General features: G+C 40.5%; 2 protein-coding genes across 12 annotated transcripts in view; both read left to right on the forward strand.

The window, feature by feature from the left end:
- Positions 1-4,162, forward strand: part of SEPTIN6 (septin 6) — a 72,573-nt gene extending 68,411 nt beyond the window's left edge. For 3 of the 8 annotated variants that reach the window (XM_079123396.1, XM_079123394.1, XM_079123392.1), the window contains one exon: positions 969-2,135. In XM_079123396.1, the coding sequence (XP_078979522.1) occupies positions 969-993 (25 nt within the window). In that variant the 3' untranslated portion in view covers positions 994-2,135. Of the gene's footprint in view, positions 1-968; positions 2,921-3,115 lie in introns of those variants that run through there. The other 5 variants (XM_079123389.1, XM_079123393.1, XM_079123391.1 and 2 more) reach the window with 4 other exon arrangements.
- A 7,126-nt stretch (positions 4,163-11,288) lies between these two features.
- On the forward strand, positions 11,289-25,036 carry NKRF (NFKB repressing factor). 4 transcript variants are annotated; one of them, XM_079123369.1, is made up of 4 exons: positions 11,289-11,472; positions 11,697-11,986; positions 21,623-21,753; positions 23,008-25,036. In XM_079123369.1, exons 2-4 carry the CDS (start codon positions 11,721-11,723, stop codon positions 24,969-24,971), a joined length of 2,361 nt encoding a protein of 786 aa, XP_078979495.1. In that variant the 5' UTR covers positions 11,289-11,472; positions 11,697-11,720; the 3' UTR covers positions 24,972-25,036. The 4 variants fall into 4 exon arrangements, with proteins under 4 accessions (XP_078979495.1, XP_078979496.1, XP_078979497.1 ...); XM_079123370.1 differs by having other exon boundaries at positions 11,310-11,324; XM_079123371.1 differs by lacking the exons at positions 11,289-11,472; positions 11,697-11,986 and adding an exon at positions 12,603-17,024.
- Positions 25,037-25,498: the final 462 nt, after the last annotated feature.

The following is a 25,498-nucleotide window of genomic DNA, read 5'->3' on the forward strand; positions in this document are numbered from 1 at the left end:
CCATTCAGAGGTCCCATCTGCTACTCTTTGCCACCAGCTCTCCTGTTCAAGCCCTTATCGCTCCTTGTTTCCCTTAGGTATTTGCATCCACCATGACTGGGTAAGCACCAGTCAGCAAAACTGTCCCCTTAGTCTCCTGTGTCCCAGTCATTGTCTTCCTTGCCCCTTCCACTAACCTGAGAAGTTAGTCCCCTTGCAGAGAGCTCCAAAAGGAGATGCTTTAATGTCTTTATCTCTGGTCCCCTTAACCCAGCCCTTGGCAGTTTTCATTCACTCAAAGTAACTGTAGTCACTACATTAAAAGTCAGCCATGAGTTTATTTACATCAAACCTGGAAGCATAAAACACAACTTCTGAAGTAAATAGCATAAATTTCCCCTCTCCAACTCTGGGTACACCACAAATGCAGAAGGAGGACAAACCTGAATATTATTACCAGCATAGAGTCTTGAATAATAGACTTACAGGACTCTTCTGAGGGATACTAGCATCTCCTTGGTCATTTCCCAGGAACTCCGTGCCATCCCAATATGGTAGGGCAAGTAGCAGGGATAATAATCGCATTTCATAAACTGGCAAGCTGACTGGTCAAAGACTCAAGAGCTTCAATGAGTCTCCTAGTCTCTTTGGTACGTATGAGGATGATTGTAATGCACGTTTTGTACACATCCCCAGTACAAAGAGGCAAGCCTATCAGCTGGAGGGAAGAAAAGAGGTGTTGTGCCTCAAAAGGTCCTTAACTTTATGTCCAAGAATTTGATATTTTAAGAATATTTCTGCCCTAATTTTTATAATGGGTTCCATCTAATATAGTGGCTTTGGGAATCCCTCTGAAATAGGGAGCTCTCTCTTGTCAGGGCCATGAGGCACAATGACCTTTGGTGTTTGGGCAGTGACAAAGTGAGAGCTGGAGGCGACCTAGCAATGATCTGTGGCTAATATGCCGTCTCTCTGCCCTTCCTTTGCAGTAATCCATGGCTGTGTACTGAATAGTATCCCCTGCTACAGCTGGACTGGACTCCACTTAGCCTTTTAAGCGAAGGTTCCTATTTTAATTGACAGCTTTCTTTTGGGGCGTCAGGCAACCGGGCCTCCCACCCCTGCTGTGTACTTCAAGCCCCACTTCTTTTTGATTTCTGCAACTTGCTCCTGCCTCCCAGTCCCACTGGCACCGACAGTGACCTTCTTCTTTTTCATTTTTCTTTTTTGGGTGGGATTGTTTTGTGATCACTTCCTTTCAAAACACAGTCAAGAAGGCTATGCCAAATTTCTAGGCCTTTTTGAAGTGTCGAGAAAGGGGAAGGGGTTTGTTTATTCAATAACAGATAATAGATAGTAGGAAGCAAAAAAAAAAAAAAACAGAAAGTAGAAAAACTGAAAAGCAGACAAAGGCACAGGCTTTCTCTTGTTGACAAAGCAAGAACTCACTTCTGATACATATTAGTTGGTGATTCAAGGATTGGTTAGTGGTCAGAGGCCAGCGAGATGGTAATGCTGCCAAAGCACACACTAGTTTCTTGGGAAAATTCAAGTCACAGTAGAGCATTTTAGGAGACCCTATGCTTGTTGGTAAAATGAACCACCACCATCAAAACCCTCATAAGCCAAAACCAAAAAAATCATCAGCAGTAACTCAGAGTTAAGGATGTCAGGTCGCCTTGAGAGAGACTCCTTATTTACAGCTTTGATGTTCCAAAATCCACCTTTAGAGGTTACCAACCAGAATCACCATCCTCCTGGGTAATTACTAGCATTACAAACAGGAGGCCCCCTCATTTGCATTTGTTTACAGATTGACCACTTGAGGCTTGAGGATCTCAAAATACTTGAAAAGTATTAAAGCCACATTGCCTTTGTGAGACTTTTAGAAAGTAAGCAGGAATTTTATATAAAAGGAAGAAATTTAGGTAAGACAGATATAACCCACTTGTTCTTGTAAGAGGAAATTGAGACCCAGAGAAGCGAAGGGACTTACCCAAAGTCCTGCTGCTGTTTCTTGGCAGAAATCAGGCTAAATTCCTTGTCATCCATTTCGCCAAGGGATTCAGTCTGTTTATATGTTCCTGGAGACAAGGTCTTTTGATGTTCAGAGAAACTGAATAGTCAATGTTAGAAGACCTGGAGTTTTTTTTTAAGATGCTGATAGACCTTTATTTTATTCATTTATTCATATTCATATGTGGTGCTGAGATTCGATCCCAGTACTTCACAAATGCCAGGCAAGCACTCTACTGCTGAGCCACAACCCCAGTTCTGGAGGGTTTTTTCCCCCGTAGAAAAGCATCTGAGGATGGGGCAGGTGGGGGGTGGCATGGACTGGGCGCTACTGCCAAGAGGTGTCCTCCTGGTGCCTGTTAGCCCATCAGCTTTCCTATAAGTCTGGAACTGGGCCCAGGGGACTATATATTTAACAGGTGCCCTGGACGATCCTTATAATCAGGGAAGTTTGGTACACCAAAGTCTAACCTATGAGCGAATATAAGACCTTTAAAAAGTTAGTCAGGCCTATTAAAAGCATCCAAGTGCTTCTTTCATTGGGCAGCTTTTCTCACTGTAGATATTTTTCCCCCTCTCTACTGAAAAGGCTTGTTAATTAGTACCATTGTTCCTATTTTTTAAAAATACCCTAAGTTCTCTGTTTACTTCTGGTGAAACAAAACCAGTCATTAGAAATGGCCTGTGCTTTTATTTTCCCAGACTGGAATGGAATGGCTTTCCTGAAACACACACACACACACACACACACACACACACTTACTTCATTTTTTATAACCTAAGAAGGTTGCTTTCCCCAGCTGCAGGTTGGATCACGGTTTTTGCTTTTGTTTTATGTTGTTGTTGTTTGTTTTCATCATTTAGCATTCACATGTGGCTGTTAATATGTGCTTGTTTTTAATTAAAACAAGAAGCTTTAAACTGGTGTGTGGTGTTCTTCAACCCTTCTTCACTGATTGCCCCATGGTGATGGCCCCTCACTGACCCCATTTCTAACCTGTCTTCTCAAAGTGTAATCTGTGCTACCTCACACTGCCCACTCCCCTCCCCATCTTACTTTGAATGCCCTTTTTCTTTGGCTAATTTCATGTTTTCTTTCTCTTTCTCTCTCCCTCTCCAGCTTTTTTTAATCTTGTCTTCAGCAGCTGCACTAAGTCTAAAGGAGAAGACTGCCATTATAGAAGAGTTAGGGTTCCATATTGTCTCAAACCAGAAATCGGCCAATTCCCTCTCCCCTAAACTGTGTGCACACATGCACACATGCACACACACACATACCACTCAACAAGTGTACATGTGTCCCTGTGTCCAGGCAAGAAGCTCTCTTTTGACTTACATGGTATTTTAAATTGGAAGTGTCTTGTCCTAAACTAACAAGGCAGGAAAAGACTCATCAGAGCTGGAAAATGGACCAAATGTAACCTCAGAGAGACAACTACAGGACCACTCACCCAAGTGTAAGTGACTGGGGCAGGAGACCTCAGCTGTGGGTGTGAAAGTGCTGTTCACAAGGCTTTGAGTTTTATGTTTTTCTTTTTAAACAATCCTCTGGTTCAATGGGTTAACTGTCTTTGGCTCTTATTAAACATTTCTGAACATGGAAGAGAAAGTTGAGTGACATGTGCATCTTCTCCAGCATTCACAGGTCTTCTGCAGACCCCAGTAAGGGGGAAAAATGGATCCACTATCTAATATTCAGGTGGAGAAAGGAGAGAGGGGGGTTTAAACTTAGTAGGGGCAGAACTACTCCATTCAAACTTCCGAGGCTATTGGGGCCTTTGCAGCCTTTGCAGGAGGTTTCTGTTCAACCTGGGGTCTGGAAGGAGAGCTTTGATGTTGATAAATCTGCCTTGAATTCATTGGCTTAATTTGCATCAAAATACCATGTGAGTGTGCTCATTCCCATATATCCCTACCACCATCACTACTGTCCCACTGTCCAGTGTCTCTTGAGAGAGCCTCTTTGCATGTTTTCCAGAATCTGTGTTTTTCCTTTCTTCTTTGTTCTTTTTGCTCAAAGGTGTGACCAGTCACTACCCCTCTGGGGCTTTCATTTTCCAAGAGAAACATCCCAGAACCAGCACTGTTTAGCTTGATACCTTTCTAATGTCCATGTCAATTTTCAATAAAATTCAAAGAAATGCTAAATGGCTCTGTGATCTGATCCTAAATTATTAGGTGATGGGGCTCACCACAGTTTGCCTTAGGAAGAGTGGGTGGCTGCCTCCGAAATGGATGATTTGAGGGACTCAGGGGAGCCACGAACCCATGAACTCTTCCTAGGTGGGCTACCACACCATCTCCTTTCCTCCATCTGAGCCTCAAATTCCCAGGGGCTGGGTGGATGTGAGCAGGGAGTTGGCTACTTTATTAGCATGGGTTTAACTAATCAGTTGAGCTAATTATCACCCGGGATAACAGATGAAGAAAGTGGAGTGCCTGATCCTACAGAACAAGATTCAGGTGAGTTTTAATTCCAACAAGAAAAGAACTCTGCATGTTTTCACGCATTTAATCTTGTGATATGAACATTTCCCCAAATTCAGGGATACGACTGTTCTTTATGACCTAGAAAGCATTCTATAGCTAATAGGTAGTATTGTAGGTCTATCAGAGAGGGAAGCCTCCCATCGCCCCCCCCACCCCCAGGCATTAAAGTGGGCAAGAGGGAGAGTGACCACTTTTCAGAATTTGGTTGCAGGCTAGATGAGGTTTATTTCCCTCAGGCCTTTTTTCCCTAACAGCCAGGTGCTGAAGAGTGGACTAGCGGTTCTCATCCTTTGTTACGGAAGCCTGGAGGCCTCCGCAGGGTACCAGAAGAAACGACATTGGCCTGAATGCGCATTTCGCACACTAGGGGGCAGCCGAGTGAGGCCATAATCGCATGTGACATCACAGCAGAGCCACGCCCTGAGGTGTGGAAAAACACAGACTTGCTGTGCGCTCAGTGGCAAGTTGTTTTAGCAAATTCTCTAAAATGAAATATATCAGTGACTCCCTTGTAGAGTCGTTATGAAGACTACCTGGTCTAATGTAAGTTAAAGACTTAGGTGTTCAATAAATGTGATCCCTTATTAAGGATGGTGTTTTCCCTGTAGTAGAAAGTATTCACTTTAGGGTCCTCTGATCCAGGGTTTCTCAATCTCAGCACTATGGACATTTGGGAGCAGTTAATTGTGTGGGGCTCCCCTTTGCATGGCAGGATATTTAGCAGATCCCTTGCCTCTATCTACTCTTCACCCTTGCCACACAGTTGTGACAATCAAAAAAGCTTCCAAGAATCATCCCGTGTTGAGAACCATTACTCTAGTCTGAGGGTCAGCAAACTTTGTGTGAAGGGCCAGTTGGTAAATACTTTGGGCTTTGTAGACCATATGACCTCTGCAACCATTCTCCTGTCACTGAGGCAGGAAAATAGCCATTGATGCTGTGTAAAATGATGAACCTGGCTGTGCTCCAGTAAAATCTTACTATTACTTAGATGGTGAAATTTGAATTTCTTATATTTTTCACATAGTCTGAATTACTTAGATTTTTTCAACCTTTAAAAATGTAAAAATCTTTGTAAGCATAAGGGTCATACAGATAAATACAGGCAATGGGGCCAGAGTTGACCTGTGGGCTGTAGGTTGTGCATCGTTGACCCTAAAAATGTTGGAAGCAACTAGACTCTCAAAAGAAATTGGAAATGAAGACAGATGACTGGGGTTTTAATAAAAGGTGGTGGGGGAAATGGGTTTGAATTTACTAAATTTTTTCTAAAGTTTTGCTACTATGTAGATGGCGGCAGGGGTGGGCATGGGTCTTTTGTGGTGACCAGAACAGGCTCCTGGGGTGGAAAGTTGCCGAGCAGCTGAGAATGCCATTATTCATTTCTAAGGAGAAAACTGAATCTCTAATAACCCTCAAAAAGGCTAACCAGGACTCCAGTAGTAAATGTTGAGGTCTGGCAGTGTTCTGTCCTGTTGGAAAGTCCCTAATTAGGAAGATTTATCCTTTGCTAAAAGGATAGCTTTCTTGCAAGGCCATTCTTTTAAAATGTGGGCACTCCTTTATGTAGTTATACATTAGGGACAATAGTATCTCAAGTGATTTTTGCCACTTTCCATCAGTATCTAAGTCTTTTTTGAAAAAAAAAATTTAGATGTTGATAGACCTTTATTTTTTAATTTATTTACTTTTATGCAGTGCCTCAACACATGCTAGGCAAGCACTCTACCACTAAGCCAGAACTCCAACCCCTCCATTTAAGTCTTGAACTACCTCTTAGCATGTTTGACCTGAGCTTTAGAAAGTCCTTGCCCTAGTCAGGTATGGTGGTGCACACCTGTAATCCCAGTGGCTCTGGAGGCTGAGGCAGGTGGATCACAAGTTCAAAGCCAGCCTCAGCAACTTAGCAAGGCCCTAAGAAACTTAGAAGACACTGTCTCAAAATAAAAAGAAAATAAACAAGGGGCTGGGGATATGGCTCAGTGGTTGAGTGCCCCTGGGTTTAATCCCTGGTACAAAAGAAGAAAAGAAAAGAAAAAGTCCTTGCCCTAGGCACAATACCTACAGAAAATCATGGCAACTATAACACAGAGAATTGGGGACAAATTCCTTACCTTGGTCTGGGGCTCAATCAAATCTGTGATATGAGATCTAGTTAAACACTGCCCTTGAGGAATTTTACAGACTGGCCGCCTCCTGTCTACTCAGTCATAGTTTCCAATAGTTTCTAACCCCTGTTCTCCATTCCAGGCCATTTAATCTCTGCACAAGCCTCTCCCAGAATTATACAAATTGTTGTCTCTATATGAATTATGCTCTACTGATTTAAATCCTCCCTTCAAGATTCATGCCCTACCTCTCCATGAAATCTTTCTTAATCTCATACACCTATCGTGATTTCTTCTCCATTTTCAAACTTCCTGGTTGATCTTGTATACTCTCTCTGCTTCTTGTTTGAAGGACTTCCCTCTTTGAGAGATGGTAAACTTAGTAAGAGTAGGGGCATGATTTATAGCCTTCCAGAGTTCCTATTAAAGTGTTGAATAGAACGTGATTAAGAGGCAGCTTGGTTTATGTTCTTTACCAGCCCAGGGAACTTTTGCGCTTTGCAAACAATTTATTTTGAAAGTAAGTTACAAGAACAGCACAAAGTATACTCCCATTCTTTCCACCCAGATTAACCAATTGATAACATTTGGCCCCAATTTATTTCTCATTTGTTTGTGCCTTTTACATACATACAGATAATAAGGATTTTCTTTAACATAACCACAGCTAGTTATCAACTTTGGTAAATTTCACTTTGTTATAATATTTTAATGTGTTAATAACATTTTGTATGGCATTTTTTCTTATAGTACAGGATCTAGTCTAGGATCAGGCATCGTATCCTGACTTTTTAGTCTTCTTCAATTTGGAATATAACTGTCTTTTATGACATTGATCTTTTTGAAGCCCTATTTAAAAAATACAGTCTTCTTGTTTTGGGTCAAGGTGTTGCTCAGTTTCTCTATTTTATAGTTACTAGCATTTCTTCTACTTCCTTATTACTAATAAACAACCTGTGGTGAGAATTATAAATCCATACAAATATCTTACTCCTCATCAAAATTTCCCCCTAGATTTGGCATCTATTCATAATTCTTGCCTGAATCCATCTATGAAATGGTGATTTTCCAACTCTAGCACTACCACAAGGTCCTCCCTTCTCTCTCGCTTATTTTTGCATTGCTGGGGATAGAACTCAGGGCCTCATGCATGCGAGACAAGCAGCCTACCACTGAGCCTTATCCTCAGCCCTCTCTCATTTATTTATTTGGTACTGGGGATTTAAGACAGGGGCGCTTAACCACATCCCCAGCTCTCTTTTATTTTCTATTTTGAGAGAGGTTCTTGCTAAGTTGCTGAGGTTGGCTTTGAACTTGGGATCCTCTTGCCTCAGCCTCCCAAGTCCCTGGGACTTACAGGCGTACACCACAATGCCCCGCTCTCACTTCTTTATCTACTTAGTATCACTGTGGCACTTAAGGCTTCCTATTTTTCCAATGATTTCTAATTCATTACTGTCCTTAATTATTTGCATGCTCAGGTTACCCAGGTTTGGCCAGTGTGAGCTCCTAGTTATTGTTTATCCATGAGTAAACATTCCTCAAGAGCATTTGTGGTACGGAATAGTCAAGAACTCTGGGTGATCCAATTTCTGGGATAGTTTGTGGGAGTGGTGCTTGGTCAGGCTCCAGGTTTCCCTCTCTTCATTACTTACTGACTCCCCCACAGGAAACGACAGGGAAGGAAGCTGGGGGCAGCCAGAGGGGTTGTGTGTATAGTATAAAGACAGTGGCAGGATCCTGTGTTAGACAAGGAGGATGGAGGGGAGGAGGCTGAATGATGATAGTTTCCTGGGTTGGTTTAGGATTGCAGTGACTGCCTTTGTCATCTCTCTCTCCTCCACATCTCTTCAATCTTTATTCAGATGATCTAATTCTGTTTGTGTGGGGAGTGTCCTCAGCTCCTGCTCACTGAGAAATCATCTGTGGCTTATGAGAAAGGAATGGGCTGAAATAACTTGGTCGAAGAATTTTTTTTTTTTCTATCAGAAGGATTACCAGAGAGATAAGGTCATGAAGAATCATACAAATTTTTGTTCTGCTTTGTTTTCTATAGATGAAACTGTTTATTCCATAGTGGGAATCACAGATGGAATCCAGTATGGCTGTTCTAGAGCAGATGGCCTCATATCAGTTTCATTATGTTTCATTTTATAATCCAGGCTCAAAAGTTGAATTGCAATTAGTTGTTTTTATACGATAGGAAAGTTTTAATCCAACCTGAGAGGAGGTAGTTTTCTTTTTCTCAGATTGTTTTCTTGGGACGATTTTTTTTTTTTTTTTTGGTACCAGAGATTGAACCCAGGGGTGCTTAACTACCAAGCCACATCCTCAGCCCTTTTTATTTTTTATTTAGAGACAGGGTCTCACTGAGTTGCTTAAGGCCTCACCAAGTTGCTGAAGCTGGCTTTGAACTTGCTATCGTCTTACCTCTGGCCTCCTGAGTTGCTGGAATTACAGGTGTGTGCCACCACACCCAGCAGAAGGATGTGATTTCATTACAGTTCTGGCTTGGTTGAGGACTGGCAGGTTAATCTGTGTTTTAGTCCATTTGTGCTTTATCCATATCTGAGTCTGGGTAATTTATAAAAAACAGAATTTGGGGCTGGGGATTTAGCTCAGTGGCAGAGCTCTTGCCTAGCAGTGCAAGGTCCCAAGTTCAGTTTTGGGCCCTGGGTAGGGGGAAGAATATAATTTTATTTCACAGGGTTCTGGAGGCTGGGAAGTTCAAGATCAAAGCATCATCAGGTTTGTCTGGTATGGACTGCTCTCTGTCCCCAAGATGATTTCTTGTTGCTGCTTACTTTGGAGGAGAGGAACACTGTGTCCTCATATGGTAGAAGGTGAAAGGGCAATTGGCCAAATGTTGCATGAAACATGTTTTATAAGTCCCTTAATCCCATTCAGGGAGGGAGTAGCCCTCAAGTCTTTAGGCCCTATCTCTCTTTTTCTTTCTTTTCTTTTCTTTTTTTCTTTCTTTTTTTTTTTTTTTTTTTTTTTTTTTTTTTTTTTTGGTACCAGGGATTGGATCCAGGAGTGCCTAACCACTGAGATAAGTCCCCAGCCCTTTTTATTTTGAGACAGGGTCTTCCTAGCTTGCTTAAGGCCTTGCTAAATTTCGGAGACTGGCCTTGAAATTTCAATCCTCCTGCTTCAGCCTCCTGAGTCGCTGAGATTATAGGTATGTTCCACTGTGCCTAGCTAAAGGCCCTACCTCTTACTACCATTACCTTAGCCATTAAGTTTCAACACCTCAGTTTTGCAGGGAACATAACCAGAGCAAAATGAAATTAATCCAATTATAAGATAACAAGTCACCTTAAAAATGTGGGCTCCAAGAAAATGTATTTCCGTAGATTGGGATAATGGAGGAAACATTCATTTATTCAATGCAACAAATATCTATGGAGTGCCTACAGGAGCCACGTGTGGATGCTAACAGCAAAATAAATGAGTTCCCTGCTCTCCTAGAGCTGACACTCTATTGTAAGAAAGGCAGTCAAACTTTTTTCAATTAAATCCAGAAGGTGACACATGAGAACACAACAGGCCAACACAATGACAAGAAGTCAGGTGATCTAAACTCTGATCTCATCATTATCAAGAACTATCTACAGCCTTCAGCAACTTACCTCTCTGGCCTTTATTTTGCCCACTCATACAATGAAGACTTGACTTTGTATCTAAACTTGCTTCCTAGTATGGTATTCTTTGACTTGATGGTTCAGGAGCTGTCAGATCAATAAACATGAATGTTTACCATAGAGAAACAGACATGGAAATAATTATGAAATGGTGTGAACAGTGTTGGCATCCTCTGCTTTTCTCAGTCCAATACACTCCCACATGTGGCATATAGTTAGAAATATGTCATTAAAGGGTTTAAGAAGATAATGGGCAAAAACTACCTTATCCACTAATCCTGCTGCTGCTGTATCACTTAATTTTACAGCAGACTACTTTTTTTCCCACCAAGATCGTAATCTGCACAGTGATTTGGCTATTTACTGCTGTGCAACTTTTAACACTCATCTTTGGACCACTTTTCTATTTTGTAATATTTTGCACAGTTTTTGCGGTGTTGGGGATGGAACCCAAGGTCTCATACCCACTAGCAAGTGTTCTATCACTTGCCTACATCCCCCGCCCCCAGGTTTTAAATTGATGCATACATAATTATTTGCAAACATGATTAGAACCCTAACAATTGGAATGGAGTAAGGACGATAAAAAGGGTTGACTGGAGAAGTGGTATGTGAGTAATTTTCTTTGCATGTGTTTCATTTTCACTACCTTTTCACAAAGTTAATGACGTACCACGCACAGATTTTTTTCAAGCTATTGCCTAAGAAGAGGCCCTTTAGAGAGCTAACGTTAACCAAAAAAAAAGGTATAAAATCCCTTCCAAAAGTCATGGTCTCACTGTCGTATCGCTTAGAAATCCAGGGGGAAAGCATCAAGTGACCAATTGTTACCAACAATCACCTGAGTGCACCTTCCAGAGACTTAACGGAACCAGATTCTCCAACCTCAGAGAGCCTTCATAACTCCCTTCCCGGAGTCCCCGCCCTCTACTTGTCACCACAGTGCGTCAAAGGCCCGTAGTCGTCATAGATAGGAAGGGTTAAAAAAAAAAAAAAAACATCGCGCGAGATTCTGTGGCGAGATTTCGAAGTTAGGGAACAGCCGCGGCGCTTGCGCACTGGCCTCACAACCCCGGGCGGCACGCGGGTAGGTAGGCTAGAGTCCAGAGGAGGGGGAGCAGAACGTGCTGGTGTCTGTTTTTCCGCTCCTCGCGCAGTGCGTGGGTCTGCGGGTCCGAGGAGGTGCGGAGCACTCGGACTCACTGGGCCTCCACAGTGCGCGTGTGAGTGCGGAGGTAATTCTGCTCCACGAGTTGGAGTGCAGCTGGCGTGCGCCCCGGCGTCGGGACGGGAGCTCGTGCTCCCCTTTTCTTTTTAACGGTAGCCCCCACGCACACACTCCAGTGCCCCTAGAGTTGGTCTTCCTGCCTGAACGCACCCCTTCTCACCCGGCCCCTCCCACCGACCCCTGTTCCTGCGGGCTAGCTTGCTCGCGAACAGTGGTCGGCTGCGTCCCTAGGGTCCCTGCTTGGAGGCGGAGAAGATGGCTGGAGGACGTCTGCTGTTGGGGGGCGACTTCCTGTCGCCGCCGCCGCTGCCCCCCCTCCCGCCGCCGCCACTGCCGCCCCTCCCGCCGCCCCCGCCTGAGCCAGTGCTAGAGCAGTGGCGCTATAGCCACGAAAGTGACTGGCAGTGGGCTCTGCGGCGTAGCTTCATCTGTCGTCACCTGCACAGCTATCCTGGGGCTGCCCTCGACCAGCTCCTCGCGCTCTCCGCTGCCTGGACCAACCACGTTTTCCTGGGCTGCAGGTGAGAAAGGTGTGGGAGGTTGGGTGAAGGACCAGGACGAGTAAGAAATGGGTGATGAGGGGTTGGATTAAGGACGAGGGTGAGAGATTGGTGATGGAGGTTGGATTAGGGTCAGCGGTGGTGGAGAATCGGTGATGGTGGGATAGGAATGAGGGCAGGATGCGGATGATGGTTTGAAGGCTGGAGATTTGGAGGTGCGGGAGGATACTAGAGGCTTAATTATTGGTCTGGGGGGGTGGGCTACCGTGGTGGCAGGGAATGACCTAACGGGGGTGCAGAGATCAGCAGCCCCTCCAGGACCAGGGATGAAGATAATGTACGATCTGGAGAAGTATTATTGAGAGGTGGTCGTTGTGGTTGATGATGATGTTGGAGGACGTGGGAAATGTTGAATAGCAGAATCTTGGACCTGCGTAGGGCCGTCCAAGGATGCGGTATCCGCAGAGAATATTCGATGGGGTTGCGGGGGGGAGGGGAGGGTAGGGGACCCTGCGGTTCTAATTCTAGTCACCTCCTGACCACTCTCTTCTTCCATCTCCATTAGATACATCCCCCTCTACTTGCAGTCCCCCACCTGGGTCTTACTGTCTTCTGGGGAGGCGGTATGTATTAGGTCTTTGAGACGCAGCGTCAGCTTTGCTTGTAGATTTGCGCATAATGTGTCTGGACTCAAACAAAGAAATGGATATATCTGCTGTAAAAATGGATTGCCCTCTTTTACTTTAAGTGTCATAAGAAGGATTAACGTTCGGCTTCTGGGTGAGGTTTTAGGGCAGTTTGTGTGTCTTGTGTATGTTTCCCTCTGCCCAGTACCTGGTGGCTTCTGCACAGGCCTCTTTGATAGCTCTTTGCATTCAATGGAGACTGCAGTATGGTACCAACGCAGTTTTTTTTTTTTTTTTTTCTTGGAAACGGGCTATTTTGACCTCTGTTCTTCAGAACCCCCAAATTAGCCTTATACTTGACTAATCATTCCTTTGATAGACTGGGAAGCTTCTTTTTTTGACATTCTTGCCTAACAGTCAATATTTTATTAGATGAGAAATTCTGGAAAACGATCAGAGCAAATTCAGTTCTAGGAATGACTGGAAAACATGCTTGAAAAATAGGATTGTCCAGTCCTACCCTTAATTGTTGACCATGGCAATCAACCATGATACCTTGCTCTCATCACAGAAATTTATGTTTTCCATCTTCTCAATTTCTACCTCCAGAGATAATGATTATTTCACTGGAGGAACTGGTTACTACTGGGAAACCTTGGTAATTAAGCAAGTAAGATAAACCCAATTGACCTTCACCTTGAACAGTGTTCTTGCAGTTGAAAATGTATCTTTATCATATAATCCTCAATATCACAGAAGACCTGGGGAATCTGAATTCTTTCAAAAATTTAAGTAGGGGAGGAGAATAACCATTCTTCGTGTTAATTATAAAGCTTACCTTCCCACTAGAATGTAAGCTTTTTTGGGGAAAGAGATTTTGCTTTCTTATTCACAGTTTATCTTCAGTGCCTATAAGAATGCCTGCAACATAATAGGTGTTCAATAATTGTGTGGGGAGTGAATGGATGTATACAGCTTTGTAATTTACAACACATTTTAAATATTTCATTTAACAACAACCTTGGGGGTTAGGTGTTGTCTCATTTTTACAGCTAAATTGATGGAGGCCAAGAAGTTAAATGACTTCTCCAAGATCCCACAATTGGGGATATTCTGATGTCCAGTATGATACTCTTTCCACTGAGAAACAGCTGTCATATTTGGGAAGGATGTACCAGAGATGAAACCAAGTAACTGACATAAGCCATATCGTTTATCTCAGGATTTCATTCCAAGAAACAGCAGCCTTATACATAACCTGGGCATTGACAAACCAAGCCAGTGGTTCTTGGCATTAAAAGCTCAAACATCCAGGATGTTTTTTGTGTGCACCTGTGTATAGTATGTATAAAGTCATGTTAATGTTGTAGTTAAGTCAGTTCAGTCAGTAGAAGAATTGCCATAGCATTATCAAATAGCTTAACTGAAAAGTAATATTTGCATTATATCTGATAACTTTAGATAATAGATGAAAGGGCCAATAGAGAATCTTGGAAACTGGGGACCCAGTGCAATAGACAGACTTTTTATTAGCTCTTTTCTCCAGGCGAGTAAAATCTATATACTAGTACTTGTTGATGTTGATGTTGGCAGAGCTCTTATTTTCTGGGTTAGAATACTCTTCTGTCAAGTGAACTGACTGCAGAACACATAGCGAAATAACCTTTTCTAAGCCTAAGTTGTTAATTTGTTATTCAAGGTTCGTGATATGACGTCTAGAATACATGATGAAGAGTAGCAAAATAGGAACTCTTTGCCCTTTTTCTCCTTTGGTAGCACTGTTGGTTTCGTTTGATTTGGGATTGAAATGGTTCTAGTTTAAGGATATCTTTGAAAAATCCTTTATTATAAGAATAAGAGAAGAGAAAATCAGATGTGCAGGGAGGCAGACCATATTTCATTCCTTTTGGTGATAGTGGCAGTTTCCATGGAATAAGTTTGTATATTAATTGTGCTTCTCACTTTTAAGAGTTTATAAAAATCACCTGTTAGTTTTGTTAAACCTCAGGTTGCTAGGGCCCATCCCAGGGTTTCTGATTCAGTAGAGCTGAGGAGGTTACCCAAGAATTTGCATTTCTTCCAAGGTGATGCTGATGTTGCTGATCCAGGGCCCCAGAAATACTGAGAACTGCTGCTTTGTAAGATAACATAAAGCAGATATGCTTTCCAGTCTGCACTTAATCATTTTTCCCTTGTTCTCCAGGCAACCAGGAAGCTCAAATAGCTGAAATTATTTCTCTTTTGTTGTTTGTCTGTTTCACGAAAGTAAGCAACACAGAAAAGGGACTTTAAAAAAATCAATCTCAAAATGTTGTCAAAGGTATCTGGTTGAGATTGTAGGTGCCCTTCCCTTTCTTCTATATCTTAAGTTATCACATAATGCAAACAATTACTTTTCAGTTAAGCTAATTGATAATCTTATGGCAGTTCTTCTATTGACTGAACTGATATAAGTGCAAAGTAACAAGATGACTTTATACCTACTACATCAAGATATTTTTTCTTCAATTTCTAAGATAATGTTTTGTGGCTAATAAAACATTAGTACAGTCTTCTAATCAACTTCATATATGACCCTTGATCGTTCATATAAATGCCTATGGATCTGTGCGATTTTTACTTATAAATTGTAGAGAGTGTTTGTTTATTTCACAGTGCTAGAGATCCAGTCCATGGCCTTGTGTATTCTAGGCAAGTGCTCTTCCACTAAGCTACACTCTCAGCCTTACATATGTATATTTAATAGAGCAGCATGTTTGATTACCTGAAACATTTAGTTTTTCAGTCTCTCCTGATCAATAGGACTAGAAGCAGAATCCTGGCCTCTTCATCTTTGATGAGACATTAGTTCATAAATAAATATGTCTTAGAATGAAACCAAATGTGCTCCCTTGATTCTTTTTTTTTTCTTCCTCATTGATATGGAATGAGACTGGTATGTGGAAGGTAGCTATCAACTGGACTTACGTTATGAAACTAACTTTGAACATAGTAGGTAGAGTACAGGAATCACTGGCTAATGAAGTGGGAATGGGAGCACTTGAAATATTTATCAGTCATCTGATTGTATGTTATTAACATAATATTAGGAGTCTTATAGTTTAGAATAAATAATTTTATACTTGTGAAACCCTAATCTTCGCTTAATTTTCAGGTCTCATCTTTTTGGTTTAGACTAAGTACAGCAGTTTAATATATTTGTTAAATATTTTACAAGCATCCGTTACTGAATATTTGTTAAATTTCAGGTGCCATTGTGTAAATTATAATGGTTTGTGTTCTTCATGAAGACAGGTGTTTCTGTCCGCTATAAATCATCTTTTTGTATCCTGAATTCCAAAACCTTGGTGTATTAAAACTTCCTTTGAGAACCATAAAACCTGTTGAGGTTTTTTGGTTTTCTTTTTAAGTACTTAACAACCAAATGGGTGATCTAACAGATGTAAATACATAGTATGCATGAACATTAAAATTACTACATTAAAATTTTCTTAATGACACTTTACATCATATCTCAAAATATAGAATACCCTATAGCCTTTAAAACTCATGTGGTAGTGGGGCGGGGGTGTAGCTCAGTGGTAGAGTACTTACCTAGCATGCCCAAGTCCTTGAGTACAATCCCCAGTACTGCCAAAACAAAACAAATTTACATGGTAGTGATATGGAGAAACAGCTTATGATATAGTAGATTAAGAACAAAAATCCCCACCAGATTGCAAATCAAAAAAGATGATGATCAGTTAGTGATTGGGAAGGGTATGGAAAATACAGAGAAACAGACAAACAAAAAAATAAGCCCCAAAATGTTATCAAAAGTATTAGTGGTTGAAATTGTAGGTGCTTTTCTTGGAGGATTTTCTAAAATTTTTGGAATAAAGATGTAACTTCTAATATGCTGTGAAAAAACACTGGAAGACTGGGTAATGGAAGCTTTATTGTCTTGGCTTATTTCAGATTTGAAGAGCTTCTTTATCTTTGGGATAACTATTCTCAGGATAATTTTAGAAATAGAGATGAAATCCTGATGGTCATTTTATTAGAGATTCTAGGTTAATATTTGCATTGTTCTTTGAATAGTCAGGTGTTAGATACTGTATGATCTTTTCATTCTTGTTCAAGATAGCCAGGCTTATTTGGTGTCATCATTTACTAGTAAAGGACAGAATCTGACTGTTGGCAGCCTACGTGAAGTCTTATTTTTATAGCCTATGAGAAATGTTGAATTTTGTGACAATTTTAATGAATAGGGAACAATAAATAGGTAGAATAATCACCAGTGCTGGAAGAAGCTTGAGAGAAAAGTGTGAATGGAGTGAGCCCCAATGCATTGCTCATGTGCACTGTATGACCAGGATACCATTTTCAGTTATACAACATACTTGGATTCAAGTTCTAATTGAAGGCCTGGAGAATTTTAACTGGAATTCAAGGTGAGTGGCTTGGATGTACTACCAGTTTTGGTAGCAATGTGAGATTACCAGTTTTAAGAGTTGTAGTCTTCCTCTCATTTTCATAGCCTTATTTTATTGCATACCTTGGAAACTGGACTCCCACATCTGAATGGGAATGATATATGTAGAATGTGTGGTGTTTTAGACTATATTTTCTGATGTTCAGATAAGAGAAAATAAAAACAAAATTGCTGTTAAATACTGATGTTAGCAGTAGCAGTTACAAGTAGGAAGTGCAGGTTATTACTCAGCTCATTTCTCGTAATCTGTCCACAAAGTCCACTATGTCTTGACTTCTACTTTGTGCAGAAAGACATCTAATGGGTGTGGAACCTATTGTGCTGAAAATGGAAAATGTTACCCTTCTTCAAAAATACCACCTCTCTTGGGTTGGGGGTGTGGCTCAGTGGTAGAGCACATGCGTAGAATGCTCAAGGCTCTGGGTTTGATCCCTAGCACCAACAAACAGAAAAATCTCTACCTCTCAATGAATGTTACCTGCCCATCTAAAGCTGTGATAGTTATTCATTTTCAGAACTTTCTTCCCAAATGTTGCCAGGATTCTCTTTTTTAGTTCCCATGATAACAAAAATTTCACTTGAGCCCATGGTTTTGTTTCTCTGCCGTAAAGTGTTATTGTCAGAAAACCAAGCTACTTCATAAGGAGCTGTTTTTAAAATTTAAAAACATTATTTAAAGCTTTTTATTAAGGTAAATTTCAAATACACACAAAAGTAGAAAAGACTTTAATGAATCCCTGTGTACCCTTCAGTGAGCAATGATGAACAGCCTTGTCATTCATTCTACCCTTCTTATTTCATCTGTTAACCCCTAGTTTTTTATGGATGATACTCTGAAGTATATCTCAAAAGTCCTGATGTCATTTTACCTGTAAATACTTCAGTATGTATCTGAATCAGATAAACTTTTTAAGTATAGAATCAAAATACCATTATTCATACTCACCAGAATTAATAGTAATTTTAAATCATCCAAAATGCCTAGTTTGTATTCAGTCCATTTATCTCAGATGTCTTCTACAGTTCAATTCATGATCCAAATAAGGACTGTCGATGTATTTGATTGATCTGTTTTCTTAACCTATGATCATTTCCCCCCTCACTTTATTTTCATACTATTTACTCAAAGAAATTGGGTTGTTATGTAGTGCTCCCTCATTCCGGATTTGGTTGGTTATATTCTTGTGATGGTGTTAAATGTGTTCCTGGGAGTTAGGGACCTGATTAAGTTCAGGTTCAATTATTTGTAGGGCAAAAGTACTTCATAAATAGTGCTAGGAGCCAGGTATAATGTCACATGCCTGTAATTCCAGCTATTTGGGTGGCTGAGGCAGGAGGACATCAAGTTGGAGGCCAACCTACACAGCTTAGTGAGACCCTGTCTCCAAATAAAATTTTAAAAAGGGCTGGGGGTATAGTTAGGTATAGAGGACCTCTGTATTCAATCCCTAGTACCCCCTGCACACAGGAGTGTATGTCCCACTGTATCATATCAGGGAACACATGTTTGATTGTCCCACAGTGATATTAAGATGACTTTTTCATCTTTCCAACATTATGGAATTTCCAAATTTTTAATTGACACATTATTGACATAATTGTAGATTCATGTGCAGATATAAGAAATAATATAAGGATATGCCTAGTACTTTTAAAAAAATTATTCTCATTAGTTATACATGCCAGTAGAATGCATTTTGACACATCATACATAAATGGAGTATAACTTCTCATTCTTCTGGTTGTACATGATGTAGAATCACACTGGCTGTGTAATGCCCAATACTCTTTACCCAGTTTCCCACAGTGGTAACGTTTTGCAAAATTGTTGTGTAATATCACAACTAGGATAATTACATTGTCGTAATCAATGGATCATACTCATATTCCCTGAGATTTATTAGTATATGTGTGCATTTAGTTCTATTGAATTTATCATGTGTAAGTTTTAGGTGTGTTTTGTTGCTGTTGTTTTTGTCGTGCTTGGGATGGAACCCAGGACCTCGTGCATACTGGGCAAGTGCTCTACCACGGAACTACACCCCCAACCCATGTGTAGGCTTTTGTACCACCTCTACAGTCAAGATACTGCATGTTCCCAATACCACAAGGATCTCTGGAGTTGTCCTGTTATAACCACATTCATCTCCCTATCCATATACCTTGTTGCATGTATCATATATTATTTTTTTGTTGCTGAATAGTGTTCCATGGTGTGTCTGTATCAGAGTTTTAATCATTTAGCTGTTGAAGGATATCTGGGTTGATCGCAGTTACACCTGTTACAAATAAAGCTATTGTGAACATTCATGTACACATTCTGTGTGAATGTATATTTTCATTTCTCTGAAATAAATGTCCAACAGTGCAATTGCTGGGTTGTGTGGTGATCGATGTTTAATTTTATATGAAACCTCCAAATTATTTTCCAGAGTGACTATCCATTTTATATTTCTACCAGCTGTGTCTGAGGGATCCAGTTTCTCTGCATCTTTGCCAGCATTTGGTGTTGTCACTGTTTTACTTTGACCATTCCAATTGGTTTATGATGGTTTTAAATCACATGTCCCCGGTGGCTAATGATGTTCAACATTATTTCATATGTTTATTTGTAATCTGTCTGTACTCTTTGGTTGAGATGTTCTGTTAATGTCTTTTGTTCATTTCAAAATTTGTTTTTGTTTCTGTCAAACTTGAGGAAACCAGATTGTTTTCAAGTGGGCTTACAAATATTTTCTCCCAGTCTGTAGTTTGTCTTTTTACAGGGTCTGTCAGAAAGAGCAAAAGTTTTAAGTTCTGTTGAGATCCATTTTACCACTATTTCCTTTTTATAAATCATGATTTTAGAGTAGTTCTAAGAACTGCTTGCTTAGCCATAGATCCTAAAGATTTTTCTCCTATGTTTTATAAAAGTTTTAAGTTTCACATATAAGTGCATAATGCATTTTAAGTTAACTTTGCATAAGATGTGAGGGTTAGGTTGGGGTTTATTTATTTATTTATTTTTTATTTTTTTGCCTACAGACACCTACTCGTTCCAGCACCCTATGTGGCTTAGTCTAGCCTTCTTGCATTAAATTGCTTTGGTACCTTTGTCAATCATTACTTTTAGAATGTTTGTATGGGTCTTTTTCTGGGTTCTCTCCCATCAACTTTTTATCAATAGATTTAGTAGCTATTGATGGTCATTTATTATTTTATTATGACTTGTGAAATGGTAGTAGTTGTCATTACCTTCATTTATTAGCTGGAATACTTCTATAAAAGAGATTCTCCTCAGCTCTTTGGTTGTTTTGAGATATAATTTGTATAGGAAAATGCAGGAAAAATGCTTGCTTTCTTCCTTTAATATTTACTTGTTTGCAGAATAATGACTTGATTCCCTCCATCCTCAAAAGGTGACCAATAATGGGTTTGTAAGTATTATGAACTTGGTAGATTTCCAATCTATCTGATATATTTTAATTCATTGCAGTTATTATTCTTTTTTTCCCCTTGTACTGGGGATTGAACCCAAGGGTACTTTACCACTGAGTTACATCCCCAGCCCTTCTTATTTTTATTTTGAGACAGGGTCTCACTAAGTTGCTGAGGGTCTTGCTAAGTTGCTGAGGCTGGCCTCGAACTTGCGATCCTCCTGCCTCAGCCTCCTGAATCGCTGGGATTACAGGTGTGCCCCACCGCGCCCGATCAGTTGTTATTCTTATGATATTCAAGTTGGCTCACGTTGTGAGCAGGAATCTATTCATTTTGGCTTCTGAGTCCATTTGACACAACTCTCTGTGATCTCTGACAGCTTCCTTGTTTTTTAGTGCAAGAAGGTCTCCCAGGCTCATCTTAGATATTTCCTGCTCCAGACTTGGAAAGAGCCATTTCTCTAAGAATCCTGATTTTTTTCCATGAGAAATAACAGTGACCACAATCTGGGTGTTAGTCACCCAACATCTCTTAACACTGTTAGTACATCTATAAATATATAAATATGATTACTTACATATAATACATTTAAGAACGGAAAGTAAATCATGAGTTTATACTCATGATTTCCAGTTCACATTACAGATAAAATCTTGGCTAAACTTTCTCAATTTAATATTTGTCTTTTGCTGAAAATTTTTGATTCCTAAAAGTAACACAGTTACTCATTTGATAGGTAAATATTTTAGAGCTGATTCTCTGGTTTTATAACCAAGATACCTTGTTGGTAAAGTTTTGTGGGAGTAACAATAAGACTGACTCATTTACAAGTTTTAAAAAAACTACATTCATGTAACAGTGAATTCCACCTTTATGTATATCTATAAAGCACCAATTTTTAAAACGACAAATAAACAGAAGGAAGGCCAGTAGAGGAAAGGGCACAGGGGGAGCAAAGAGGAGCGGGAAAGAGGAAGTACTAGGGACTGAAATGGAACAGATTATATTCTGTTCATATATGATTATATCAGATTATATCCCACTATTATGTATAATTATATTCCACTAATAAAAATCTTTTAAAAATTTAGAAATTACATCCTTACCTGTTTTAACTGTAGGGTATATTAACTTAAATAGGTACAGCCCTCGCTTGATGGAAAAAATTCTTCAAATGGCTGAAGGTATTGATATCGGAGAGATGCCCTCATATGATCTGATGCTGTCCAAACCTTCCAAAGGTCAAAAACGCCACCTCTCAACATATGATGGTGAGTATACTGTTTCCGGAAGGTGGGATTTGAAGAAACACACTGGCTTTTTTTTTTTAATGATAGGAGTGTGCTATCTGGTTTTAAATAACGGTGTTTATTACATTCAGGTAAAATATTTTCAACTTGGTATGTACAGTTTTTTAGTATGCTAAAGACAACTGAAAACTAAGCACATTCTAGTTACGCTACAATGCTATCCTTGAAGTCTATGCCATGGAACCTCCCTCTAAATAAACAACCTTATACTGTGATCATTTGAGCATCTGAGTAACTGAATCCTCTTGGATGGGTCCAGGATGGACACCTCTTTCTACCTCTTTTCTACTGAGGAAGCACTAGGTCTGGTGTGACCTCAACACAGTTCTTCCATAGCTTTCAGTTTCGTGTCCCCAGTAAATCATTAGTTTCTAGCTGTTGCTTGCTCTAGGAATAAAATATAGCAAACATGGCAGAACAGAACAGGTCAGAACTAAAGGTTCATTTGTTTTTTTGTTTTTGTACTGGGGATTGAACCCAAAGGGGCTTTACCACTGAGCCACAGCCCCAGCCCTTCTTATTTTTTTATTTTGAGACAGGGTCTCACTAAGTTGCTTAGCACAATCCTCCTGCTTCAGCCTCCTGAGCCACTGGGATTATAGGCGTGCACCACCGCAGTCAGCAGAACTAAAGTTTTGACATTGAAACCTTGGAATTTTTTGATAACTTTTTTTCTCTGATTTTTGGTCACAACTATGTAAAGCACCATCACAGTCACTCACCTCTGATACAGAAGAGAAAGGTTTTGTAAATGCCTCTGGTCATCATCTCTGTTGCATTGGAGCTGTCTGTTCCATTTGCAGTCCCTCAGTGAGCTTTTTGATACAGGTGGTAAGAGGTTGTACTAGAACACCCTTTCAGGACCCTCCACCTTTTAGTAGAGGTAAAGAGTACATCTCACCTATTCTTTAGCTCATTTGATGCAGAATCATCTACCAGTCATGCCTCATGGTGACCTGCATACTTGACTCAATGTATCTTTCCTATCAAGAGTCCTCCCTTACATGCGGAAGGACAGGGAGCATTCCTTCTTGTGGTGGAATCTTACTTTGATAGAAGTCCCTTCACCCAAATGACTTGACTTGAAGTTTTTTGATGGGACGAATCTGGTACCAGCAGTTCAGCTTGCACCTAATATGGTTGGTACTGTTTTCCTGCTTGGTTCTTTTGAAATATTCCCATTTTAATGAATTGTAAATTTCACTCATTCTATAGGTCAAAATCCTACTAAAAAGCAAGCCGGTTCCAAATTCCATGCGAGACCTCGTTTTGAGCCTGTCCATTTTGTAGCTAGTAGTTCAAAAGATGAAAGACAGGAAGATCCTTATGGCCCTCAAACAAAAGAGGCAAATGAGCAAACACGTTTTGCCAGCATGCCAAGAAACATCTACCAAGATTATACTCAAGACTCTTTCAGTGTACAAGATGGGAATTCTCAGTATTGCGATTCATCAGGATTTATTTTCACAAAAGACCAGCCTGTAACAACCAACATGTATTTTGACAGTGGGAACCCTGCCCCAAGCAGCACATCACAGCAGGCAAACTCTCAGTCAGCTCCCGAGCCTTCACCTTCACCTTCACAGACATACCCTGAGTCAGTGGTAGCTGAGAAGCAGTATTTTATTGAAAAATTAACAGCAACTATCTGGAAGAACCTTTCTAATCCAGAGATGACTTCTGGATCAGATAAAATTAATTATACATACATGTTAACACGTTGTATTCAAGCATGTAAGACAAATCCTGAGTATATATACGCTCCTTTAAAAGAAATCCCTCCTGCTGATATCCCAAAAAATAAAAAACTTCTAACAGATGGTTACGCTTGTGAAGTTAGATGCCAAAATATCTACCTAACCACAGGTTATGCTGGCAGCAAGAATGGGTCCAGGGATCGAGCTACTGAGCTAGCGGTAAAACTCTTGCAGAAGCGTATTGAGGTTAGAGTTGTCCGGCGGAAATTCAAGCACACAATTGGGGAGGACCTTGTGGTGTGTCAGATTGGCATGCTTTCCTATGAATTTCCTCCAGCTCTGAAACCACCCGAAGACCTGGTGGTGCTAGGTAAAGATGCTTCCGGGCAGACCATTTTTAATTCTTCTGCCAAACACTGGACCAATTTTGTCATTACGGAAAATGCAAACGATGCCATTGGCATCCTTAACAATTCTGCCTCTTTCAACAAAATGTCAGTTGAGTACAAATATGAGATGATGCCAAATCGCACCTGGCGCTGTCGAGTGTTTTTGCAAGACCACTGTTTAGCTGAAGGTTATGGAACCAAGAAAACAAGTAAGCATGCAGCTGCTGATGAGGCTCTAAAAATTCTTCAGAAAACACAGCCCACTTACCCATCTGTCAAAAGTTCTCAGTGCCATTCGGGCTCTTCACCCAGAGGATCTGGAAAGAAGAAGGATATAAAGGATCTTGTGGTTTATGAGAATTCTTCAAATCCTGTGTGCACCTTGAATGACACGGCGCAGTTTAACCGAATGACGGTCGAGTACGTCTATGAAAGGATGACAGGCCTCCGCTGGAAATGCAAGGTGATCCTCGAGAGTGAAGTCATCGCAGAAGCCGTTGGGGTGAAGAAAACTGTCAAATACGAAGCTGCTGGCGAAGCTGTGAAAACCCTCAAAAAGACCCAGCCGACCGTCATCAACAACTTGAAGAAAGGAACTGTGGAAGATGTGATTTCAAGAAATGAAATTCAGGGCCGCTCGGCAGAAGAGGCTTACAAACAACAAATCAAAGAAGATAACATAGGAAATCAGCTGCTGAGAAAGATGGGCTGGACGGGTGGTGGTTTAGGTAAATCTGGAGAGGGCATCCGGGAGCCTATTTCAGTCAAAGAGCAGCATAAGCGGGAAGGGCTTGGTCTTGATGTAGAGAGGGTCAATAAAATTGCCAAGAGAGATATCGAACAGATCATCAGAAACTACGCCCGCTCAGAGAGCCACACGGACTTGACTTTCTCTACGGAGCTGACTAATGATGAACGGAAGCAAATACATCAGATTGCTCAGAAGTACGGCCTGAAGAGTAAGTCTCATGGGGTGGGCCATGATAGGTACCTGGTGGTAGGTAGAAAAAGACGGAAGGAAGACCTACTAGACCAGCTGAAACAGGAAGGCCAAGTGGGGCATTATGAGCTTGTTATGCCTCAGGCAAATTGAGATCTTACTCATTTTGTAAATGCCAAATGAGGCTGATTTATCAATTAAAAGAAATGCTACTTGTTCTCCTTGCAGAGTATATTCATTCTTAACACGTTTCATCTCGTTCATTTCATATAGTGCTTTATTAGATATTGGAATCTGAAGAATTCTGTCCACTTGCAGTAGCTTACTCCAGCTGATGATATTGTGCAGTTACTGTTTGTGTCTTTGATATTGCTGTGTCCCTCCGATTTTAGTAGTTTATACAAGCAAGAACACATATCCAAATAGAATTTCACCCTAAGAAAGAAATTCACATTTTAAAGGGCATAGCACAGCAATCTGCAACAATATGTAAAGTCGATATTGACTCCAGTAAAACTACAGTTTTAATTCCAGACATACTGGAAATGTCAGATCATTTTGTATTATCTATTTTCATCTTTGTGTGAAGCCAGTTATAGAATGTTTAATAGTAAATTGTGCTGTATGTGTAAATGTACTTATCAACTAAATGATGTAAAACTTTCTTAAAGTAATTTTAG

Source organism: Sciurus vulgaris (genome assembly GCF_902686455.1).
Source record: "Sciurus vulgaris genome assembly, chromosome: X".
Lineage (NCBI taxonomy): Eukaryota > Metazoa > Chordata > Mammalia > Rodentia > Sciuridae > Sciurus > Sciurus vulgaris.